This window comes from Lygodium microphyllum, chromosome 21 (assembly GCF_053477565.2).
Source record: "Lygodium microphyllum isolate KBCC chromosome 21, Lygodium_microphyllum_v1.1.10, whole genome shotgun sequence".
NCBI lineage: Eukaryota > Viridiplantae > Streptophyta > Polypodiopsida > Schizaeales > Lygodiaceae > Lygodium > Lygodium microphyllum.
The window spans coordinates 24,533,254-24,544,155 of NC_141155.1; the positions used below are offsets into that span (position 1 = coordinate 24,533,254).

General features: G+C 35.5%; 1 protein-coding gene across 2 annotated transcripts; it reads right to left on the reverse strand.

The window, feature by feature from the left end:
* Nucleotides 1–4,745: 4,745 nt before the first annotated feature.
* Nucleotides 4,746–10,565, reverse strand: LOC148017822 (uncharacterized). Of its 2 annotated transcripts, none has more exons than XM_087662030.1 (7): nucleotides 10,442–10,565; nucleotides 9,840–10,164; nucleotides 6,563–6,639; nucleotides 6,171–6,222; nucleotides 5,551–5,602; nucleotides 5,381–5,450; nucleotides 4,746–5,117 (listed from the first exon to the last, which is right to left on the reverse strand). In XM_087662030.1, the coding sequence occupies exons 2-7, from the start codon at nucleotides 10,159–10,161 to the stop codon at nucleotides 4,776–4,778; spliced, it is 915 nt and encodes a 304-aa protein (XP_087518156.1). In that variant the 5' UTR covers nucleotides 10,162–10,164; nucleotides 10,442–10,565; the 3' UTR covers nucleotides 4,746–4,775. The 2 variants fall into 2 exon arrangements, with proteins under 2 accessions (XP_087518156.1, XP_087518155.1); XM_087662029.1 differs by having other exon boundaries at nucleotides 10,419–10,557.
* Between the last annotated feature and the right edge of the window lie 337 nt (nucleotides 10,566–10,902).

Genomic DNA, 10,902 nt, shown 5'->3' on the forward strand with positions numbered 1-10,902 from the left:
AGAAGGGGATAGTCACTAGAAGTGGATTTGACACTTGTAACCCAATTTTACTAATTATTTCTTACTAATTTATGGTCTTGGTCAATTTGCAGGTACCAGTTGGGTTCCTAATCCATATTCCAGTATGCTTTTGATGAATTTGCACTCTTTGTAATGGAAAAGTATCTTCTAGACATATTGATTTTGCTAGAACTTGTAGCAACTATTTTTCTCTCATTTTAAAGTTCAATTTACTTGTGATTATATGTTGAAAATGTTGAGATGAATGATGGACATGCTTAAAGTTGAAGTATGCAAAAGTCATGTCTTTTGGTAACACCCTCTTCAACCTACCTTAAAGTCATGTTTAAAGGAAATGCGCTCTATAATCTATCCAATTAAAAAAAAAACCCTCTTCAACCTATCCAATCCAACCCCCCCTTTTTTTTGCTGCTTCAATGTATTAAGTGTCACACATAATAAGCCCTAAATTTATAATTGGTTCTCTCCTCCTTCCTTAGCCCTCATATAAGTGTCACACATAATAAGCCCCAAATTCATAATTGGTTCTCTCCTCTAACCTTAGCCCTCATATAAGTCCACAAGTTATATACAATTACAAATTTCTCGGTATGGGAATAGAACCTCTTTCCCTCTCCTAACCCTTTAATGGTAGTATGTTTCCATCTTCCTTACCTTAGGGTAACATACATCTTGACTTCACTATTTCCATGCTTTAGGATTATGTGAATTTTTCTTACTCATGGCCCTTCCTTGGCTAACACCCCCCCTCCCCTTTTGTTTTTCTAAGTACACGTAGAAAAAACTTTGTAGTGATGTATGGTGACCCTCATTTAGTAAACACACTATCAATAGTACATGACTCTAACACATGTGCACCCTTCCTTTTTCCCTTCAATTATACAGAGGAGAAACCCTTGTTTTCATAAGAACAAGCTTTATGGATAATTGAAAACGAATCCCCATGGTTAGTCTAGTTTGAAAGCTACCTTGGATGCCAGTCAAAGCCTTTCATTGGTAGTGTTAAATAGCCTATCTAGACCTTTGAAATACATTACGTTAATAGGAACATTGGCCCTCTTAATATACCCCATCACAAAATGCGGCTTCAGGGTATATTGTATAAGAATCAGGGATATTTGTTGACCCAAAAAAAGTGAAAGATGTTTGAGCTTGTTCTCTCCTAAATTTTGTTAAGAAAATATCAAGATATCTTGGTCTCAGATGGTATAGAGTTATCATGAAGGGCTATGCCAATACCACTACACCTTGGACTAGCCTATTGGATAAAGAAATCCAAATCGTATGGGAGATAAATCATCAATCCATGTTTGAGGGCCTTAAAAAGTGTCTCAATGGTAGTCCCAAATGAAACTTCTAGATTTCACTAATGAGTTTGAGGCAATTATAGATTGATGGTATCATAATTCAAGAGGGATAATAATTTACTTACATGATGCCAACAACATTCAAGCCCCTTGAATTTGATTATGATGTTCATACATTTGAATAACTTAACATTTTTTCAAAACCTTGAATTTTGGGACATAAGTTCTTATGAGTAAAAAAATCATAAGATCATAAGTTCTTGCTAGTAAAATAAATAATAAGATCTTGATGTAAATTGTGCAATGTTTGATGCATTAAGCTACAAGTCCTTTATAATTTCCTATTCATTGATGAAACATTGAATTTAGGGTTGATTGCACGCACACATCTAAGAGAAGATTGATGTGGTGAACAAGGGTTGATACTCATGTATAGAAAAGTGGAAAACTTAATGGAATTAAGCCCAAAACTTTGTGAAAAACTTTTAATTTCTCATGAGGCAAAGCCATTGTGAAAAGATCTACAAGGTTTCATGCGTTGGTACATAGGTTAAGTTGATCTCTTATTCAAAAAGTATATCCTTGGCATGATGATAATGCACCTTTATGTGCTCAATGCAAGCATTTAACACCAGCGATATCCAATGTACTATGTCCTATCAATAAGATGGCGGTATTACATAGCTCTTTAACACCCAAATTAACCTAAATGTATTCGAGTAAAAAGAAAACAACAGTAATTTTTGCCAAAGTTGCCTTATACCCAACTACAAAACTATAAGTGGCGACAATGTACCACTTCTTGCTTAACCACAATATGCATAAGTTTCCAAGTATGAAGCAAAATTCACTTGTGGAAACACAAGTCTTGTAATAACCACCAAATTTACATCCTCTTTACATCCCACCATTGTTTCCTTGTGATTCTACCTTGCATCCCACCATTGCTTCTTTGTGTGAACCAGTATTAGAGCTGCCTTTTTGGAGGCTCATGCTTGGAGCGAGGAGCATAAGAAGTGAAGCTTCATTGCAAAGACAAAGGATTCAAGCTTCTTCTACAAAAAATTATGATTACTCTATGCATCTTGATAGAGGTAATATTCTCATAATTGATATCTACATTTAAGCAAACAAGTGTTTTGGTTTGAGGAAACATCGAGGATTGATCCTTGGGCTTAATTGCCCGATTTGGATGCATTTGGGCATCCATTAGTAGCTAGAAATCAAGTCAAATAGCTTGGATTTTGATGCTTGAAAAGATATTTTGGTACATGGGTTTTAATGTATGTAAGAAAGGGCCTACTTAATCAAGGGGTGATAGCTTGCCATTTGGAAGCGAGGGACTTGCTTATTGCAAGCACAAGCCTTAAGAAGGGGCTCAAGTGGGCCTTTAGGTAGGAGGTCTACCATTACAAAGATAGAGAAAGAAGAGAGAGAAAATCTTCAATGAGATAGCTTGGAGATCTTGGAGCTCCTTTATGTGGAGTATTTTGATCGACTATATCAAACATTGTGATAAATCCATCATTTTGGAGGATATTTATGCTACACCATGCTCGTAGTATAGTGATTATGATGGATGCATTGGATGTGCAAAGGTAGTTTACGTGCATTTGATCTTGAGTGGCTATTTGATGCTTAAAAAATTACCAACAAATTTGAAAATTTTTGAAATATCAATTTTACATCTATTTTTGTTGGTTTAATATCGCTTTACCCATTGTTTGGGTTTGCGGGGTACTTGGATCACAATTAGTTGATCTCTTTTGACTTGCGGTTGAGCATACTTTGGGCATTTTGGTGTAGAAGTTATATTGTAATTGTTACGACTTCTTCATGCACTTCTAAAAATTCATTCTTTAATGTTGAAAAATTTGATGGTAGCAAGTTTTCTTACTAGAAAGAGCAAATCTATGACATTGGTTCAAAAGAAGCAAGTAAAGGCAATTAAATGTAACAATATTAAGCCTGAGGACATGGATGTTGATGTATAAAAGAAGTGGACAAGCTGGCATGTTCCACTATCATGTTGATACTCTCAAAGTTAATGTATTTTAATGTAAAAGACAAGGAAGGTGGTGCATTTGGTGTAATGATAAAGCTTGCTAACCTATTTGAGAAAGAAAGTGCTACTTTGTAGGCATACTTATTGAAGAAACTCATTGATCTTTGCATGGAGAAGGGGGCTTCTATGTCTAACTATCTCCTTGATTTTAATACTATTTCTAGTTGGTTGATATCTCAAAAGATCATATTTTATGATTTGTTTAAGACTATGTTCTTGTTGGTCACCTTGCGTGAGAGTTGGGACACTTTCAGGACAACCATTAGTAACTCTACACCAGCAAGTAGTCTTAGGGTCAGTGATTTTCATGACTCGAAAATGGCAAGTTATTGCCATATTTCAAGGGTTATGTGATTGAAGAATCTTGGATGATCATGTTGGGTCCATATGTAAAAAAAAGTATACAAAGGGGTTTAAAAATCCCTTTTGTTGAATCCACATGCTACTAGACTTACATATTCTTGAGAGTAGAAGGCTTGAGAGAATAGAGATGAGTGACAAAATGACAAAATTCTTGAAAATAGAGGGTTGTAGAAAGTGGTGAAGAAAGGAGTGACAAGACTATAAATATTTGAAAGAGGAGACAAGTAAAGAGAGATGGAGAAATGTAGGGATAAAGTAGCTCGACATAAGAAATCTCAAAAGTTTCAAATAATATATATTTGGCAAAATATCCCCCATGTGTATGAGATGTTCAACCAAGTCATGCTAAAAAAAGAATTGAAAATTTGATTATCAAGTCCAAATTTCTATCTTCATATAGTTTTCTCAAGTCAATCAAACACTGGATTGATTCATAACAGTCTTATATATTAGAAACAAAGAGGACCATTCCTAAAATGTACACTTTAGTGAAAAAAAGTATCATGTTTTGGATTGTGCATAAAGCTAATGTGAAATAAATGCTATATGAACATTTTTTCTCTTATAGCATATTGGTTATTGTGGTGGTCACGTACCTTGCAATATAATTGCACAACATCATTTTGTGTAAACGTTTCGTTGGATAACTTTTGGTATTGATTGGAACTATGCAACTACTTCATTCTTGAAAGTTCATAAGAAATTAAATCTTATATGTTCACATTACACAATGATTGATTGAGATACCATTTTCTTCTCATTTTCCAAGTAAGGCCATACTAATGACACAAAATAAATGCTTGGTGATTTATTAAGGATGGTCTTATTTTGATGACACTAGTGGCTCTATAGACGTCCCTTGCTCAAGGATAGTAGGTTCTTATCAATTGTGTGGTAAAGAACGGTGCTCGACCAAGTATAGTTAGTTTGTGCTTTTCTTGATAGGTTTAAATACATATTAAATGAAATGAGGTAGCAAAAGACAATGATATTGTTGCTCATATGAGCATAGCACATTTCTAAATGAAAGTGAAACCTACATCAACATTGTCTACATAATTGTGGGGTGATGAACCCCCCTCTGAATTGTGAGAGGATCCATCCTCCTCTTCTTCTTCATGATTTTCTCCCTCATAATCAATAACATTAAATTCTGAAGATGAAGAGTCTTGTTTAGAGTTGGATTCTCTTCCAAGAGATATGGGAACTCCAATGGAGTGATGTGTTTTGGCATTACATTTGTCATTGTTTTTTTGATCAGGGGAGCAACTTGTAGCCCTACCTTGCTTCTCGTGCTCCTCAATGATGTTTTGCAAATATTTGCCTTGTGCCTCTATTCGTAATTGTAGTTGTCGTTGTACCTAAAGCAAAAACAACTGAATTCTAAATTCTAAATAATCACTATGATATGGCATTTTAATCACCTTTTTTTCCATATGATCATTTTAAATAAAATGTTACATTAAATATCTAAATCTATACATCACCTTGAAATAAATAACATTCATATTGGATAAGTAAGACCATAGTCAACTAGTCAACTACAAAAATATACATAGAATATTTGTTTTGTCATGATTTACATTACAATTATACATGTCATTTAATAAGGCTAATAAGTTACCTCAAGTTGCTCTTGTAGCCTTTTTTGAACTTCCACATGAAGTCGCAATGTTTCAGTTAATTGGATGCCTCTATAAAAGGATAAAATCAAGATGAACTAGCTCAATATTATTTTGTGATGACATTCCTAGCAACCATATTCTTTGTTTAAAAATTAGTTCATAGACTCACTGAGTTGGAGGTGTATCATCCATACTAAAGTTTGAAGAGGCCTTTCGTCCATCTGCAAATAGTTAATATTGACTTAGTCGCATGTGGAATGTCATGTTTAGAGGCACAATAATGGACCTTTCTTAAGGGCATTGTTATTCATGTATGTTTCAAGAAAGTCTTCACCTAAAGGTATATAAATTGAGGAAAATGATAGAATATGTATGTGGTGATGATTGAGATTGTGCTTACAAAAATAGCTCTAAATTGTACATATAATTCATTATGTTTAATCAGATAATTAGTTCCATAACTATGTATAATACTTTGGCATATTTACATTGATAAGATTCTTGTATATGTATTTTTTATTAAGAAAAACAAATAAACATGGCATGAAGTTTTACTTCTAAATTATTTTGAGAAATGTAAAGACATGAGAATTCTTTATTGAAATTGAGATGCAATTCATAGAGTTGAATGAAGTAGGTATAGAGAATGTTTTGGCCTAAACATATTGTTACCTTTCATAAAATTTTGCACGTGTTCATTTGTTATACCTTATACCAAACATGGCATGAAGCTTTATGTTTTTTGAAATTTGAAAAAGAAAAATTGTAAGTCTTAGACATAAAACTTACCGTCTGTTGAATGTGGCATGGACTCTGGAATATATTTTGCAAGTCGATACTTCTGTAGATGCAACAATAACATGCCAATCGAACACATTTGCACATGTATTTTTTGAAAACTTGAAATTTTAACTCATAGTAAACAATCATTTATACAAATTTGAGCTCCATAGAACTCTCTTACTAAACCTAGTTAAAATAACACATTTGTTGAGAGTTAACATTCTTTGATAGAAAAACATAAATTGAGATGACATGATGTCCTTTCTAAACTAACATGATAGGACTAAATGTTGCACTTTCCATATTTAAAACCACAAAGACAAAAATTGTATAACTATCCATGGATGAGGATGGTTGACAACTAACATATGGCAATGCTTTTAAATTATTTAACATACTTGTAGGTGACTTTTGATGTGATATATGGTTAAGCTTGGCACGCCCATCATCTTAAGAACTCCCTTAGGCGTTGCTCCTACAAAAGGAATCAATAAATAGATATTGTAATGTTCACCTATAATCCTTCAAACCACACTCACATTTAGCTTAGCATGGTTTTGTTGTTCATTGTTGAACTCTAATGTGGAAGTGTGTTTGCTTCTAAAGTGAAATTGAGGATATATATATTTTGTATACATGCAAGTGCAAGCATGCATGCATGAGTGTGTGCGCGTAATGTTGCCTAAAGTTCCAACAATGTACTACATTAAATTTCACAAGAAACTAGGAATAATCAAAATCCACACTTTATTAATATAAAGTATGACATATATACCTTTCAAAATTTTACCATGGTGACTTAGAACTTTCTCATTACATGATTCCTCTAATTTCTAACATTGTTCAATGAAAGAGCAATTGTCATTTATAGCCTTTGTTATCTCACCATCTTTTAGGAGAAACATGCTTAAACAACCTTTACACAAAATTTTGCCTCTTATCAGGCCATTTATATATATAAGATAATATCTAGGACTATGATGGCAAACTTTGTATTATTTATAATTAGCATTTAAGAAGAAACAACATAAATAGCGAGGGTCAAAACATATTAATGTGCATATACACTTCTATGACCAGCCTTGAGACCAATTTCCTAACAAAATGTATCTCAAAGATTTTTAGCATGTTGGAAAATCAATAACATGCTTTATTTTAGGTCACAACACTGTTTAATGCTCGATTTCCAAGACTTCCAAGGAGCCTCTAAGTAGGCACCACATGCATTACTTTGACTAATATTGGTACATGATTTTCATAGAAGATGATGCTATAGATAAGACATTATCCAAATGATTTCATGCCAACTAGACATACATTCTCAAATCATAATGTGGCATATGCATATTACTTCAAAACTGGGCCTTAGCTAGTATGTGGCTAAACTTAGCCTTTTTTGTAACAAGTTACAAGGCTAGCAAGCCATTGATATTCATTAGAAGGGCACATTCCTTTCTAAGCATGTTACAACTCCTAATTTATGTGGAATGCAAAATAGGATTGCAGTGCCTCATACAGAAATAGAGTATACTGCTTTAGGCAGTGTAGAAAATACATAGTGTTATATCAGGCAATCAACTAGAAACTCAGATACAATGACATAGAGACATAAAACCACACTTTACAATACTAATAATGCCAAATCGGAGATAGAAATGAGAGTGTACGTTGGAAATGGAACATAAACAAAGAGATGAATCATGATGCCCATTGTTAGATTGCATTGATTATCTAGAAATTCCATCATACAATAGGTCGTGATCAAGAATCATGATCCAAATGTGAAAGACACACATATTATCTCTTTAGGTCATGCCTAAAAATTGCCTACCTAACTACACTTCATGAGGCATATAGCTTCACGAGGCATCTAAAGACTGCTTCACATGTGAAAATACTAAGACTTAAGGTTCTAGACCATGCTAAGGGCAAACATAATGCATGAAGCCATGGCTAACAAACCACAATCAATAAACTTTATTTTTCAATCACAATTAGTCCTTTATATAAGTTCCAAGGACCAACCTTTCAATGAACAACATTTTTTAACTATCCATGATTCTTTACTCTCAAGCTTAGGGTCATGTGAATAAAGGTACTTTGCATGCATCACTATTTTGAATGCATCAATATTTTGAATGCTTTATCTTATTAGAAGTCACTATTTTGAATGCTCTATCTTACTAGAAGTTAGCACGTTCTATTAGCATATGATATAGAAGATGTAAAGTGGTTGCTCATATGCAATCAATTAACATCGTTGTCATTTGCACCACAATATCTCAAACTATCATACAATATATAAACATGGCACACCGTGCAAATGTGCATGGATACGTGCACATGCATGTGCATGCACACACAAACTCTCTCTCTCTCTCTCTCTCTCTCTCTCTCTCTCTCTCTCTCTCTCTCTCTCTCTCTCTCTCTCTCATACCAGGTTCTCTTACTCCATTGTTTTTTAATCATGTAATTCATTGTTATCCAAATGGGGCTCTCTTATATATACCTTGTAACTTTTAGTATTTTTTAACGGAAGATTTTTTCATGTACGACCACTCATTTCACTATAAAAAGCATGATTTTGTGTACAATATGTTGGCTTGTATTGCCACTTCCTTGTTCACACACACACACACACACACACACACACACAATTGTGTTTTTTGAGGCAAATTATCTCTTTATATGGCACCCTTCTGTAATGTAAAAATATGAAAAAATGATATTTGGAAAATCCCTTGCGTTGAACCCATGTGACACACACATGTTAATGAGGGACTCCCTTGAGATACTAGATGCACTAAACTAATATTGAACCATACAAATCTTAAAATTTGAGCTAGCTTTACCCCTCGACACCATTGACTGTAAAACAAGTTGAGGACGTGGACGCTAGAGGAGTGCCATATTCTTTACTTGCAATGAAGTTTGATCAAGGATTGTACCATCGGGCAGCTCACTTTACTTGTTGGCGCATCTCTTACTTGTTTTTGGCCTATGGCCTTATGCTAGAGTTCTTGGGCTTCTTGCAATGGTTGTTTTCCTTAAATGGTCCCATTCCTTAAGCCTTGGAAATGCTTAGTAAATTTCCAATGGCCGGCAATGGCCCCTTTTCCTCAAATTCACTACAATTCTTTGAGCGTTGGACGTCTTTCAAGATTTTACAATAAAGTTGCTTATGTGTATCTCCCTCTTTCTCCATTGCAATTTATTGAATACAATATAATACTGGATTTTAACACCATTTGCTAATTAGCTCCAGTTTGGAACACCTATTTGAGTGTGCACCTTGTCATGAGAAATCGTGATTTCAATTGTGTATTGGAGTGATGAACAAATCAAAATAGGGAAAAACTACCATTTCAATTGTGTAGTGGAATGAGCAATGGCAAAATGAATGATTCAAAGAAAACCACACAAGGAGATTAAGTTGGAATTAGGCCTATCATGTGAGTGTGCACCTTGTTGATCAATAGACTCATCTAGAAACGGTGAACTTTTTGGAGGGTGTGTGAGAGAGATGAGTGATTCAAAGTAAAGTTAGAGGGAGAAACTGACATATTTTCAATTGTGTAGCACTAATGGCATGAGAATGGGGCACCATTATGAATGATTCAATTCAATTGATTAGAAACTAGATAGGGGGATGATTAAAGGGCGAAGGTGGCTTACTGTCGGCACCGCCAAGCTGAGTGACTGCATTCACGAACTGCTCATGCAATTCGGGGGTCCAACGAAGCCTTTGTTTGGCGGCCGCTGATGCAGAATTATTCATACCAGCTCCTGATGATGAGCCTCCTCCTCCCCCTGCCAATCTGATCCCACCTCCGCCATTACTATTACTCACATGCAAATCACCTGGATGAATATCCCCATGATGATCATATTGATTATGATCATGATGGGGACGATGACGATCATGGTGACTGTGATGCTGCAGCTGATGATGGTGGTGATCCGTGGCTCCATACAAGTCCATTCCGATCGAGGTCATGAGCTGCAGAGATACGAGGCACAAGACGATAGAATTTTATCACCCACACATGGCTAAAATCAACTGCAGTACTGAAAGCTGATTAATGATATTGAGAGAGATGGCGCAGTCACAGCTTTGCTCATATATTAAGACTCTACTGTGTATTTGATACTACTACTCATGCTGTGACATAAGTATGTATCACATATCTGTGATGATGAGCGCCATAGCTGAGATTGGAGTTAAAAATTGAAATATGTTAGCTGGGTAATTACAGGGATTAACGATAGGCGATTACAGAGAACGGCAGCAGCGGCAGATCGAATCAGGACAATGGCGATCTGTCCTCGAGATCCAGATCAGATACTGGGTTCCGAGAGAGAGAGAGAGAGAGGGAGCTGCTCTCATACAGGGATGACGACAGCTTCATATACCGAACCACAGGCTACAGCCGGTCGTTTTAACCGGATCTCGTTGGCCAGCACAGCATTGGACGGTCCAAGCTTCCGTGGGCCCCACATCGATACTAATGTCATATGCTTTATTAGTGAATCATCTCCCCCCCAACACATAGCGACAACCACATGTACAGGCCACAAGCATCGCATGGATTCCCTCCTGCCCCTTTGGGAAGGAGCCTTCTCAATCTTCTCAAGTCCCATAAGCATCTCGATCCACTAACCCCCAATATATCACAATCATCGCCCAAATTCTAGCATTAGCTTACTCATTAGACCTTTAATCCTTCCATCAACCTCT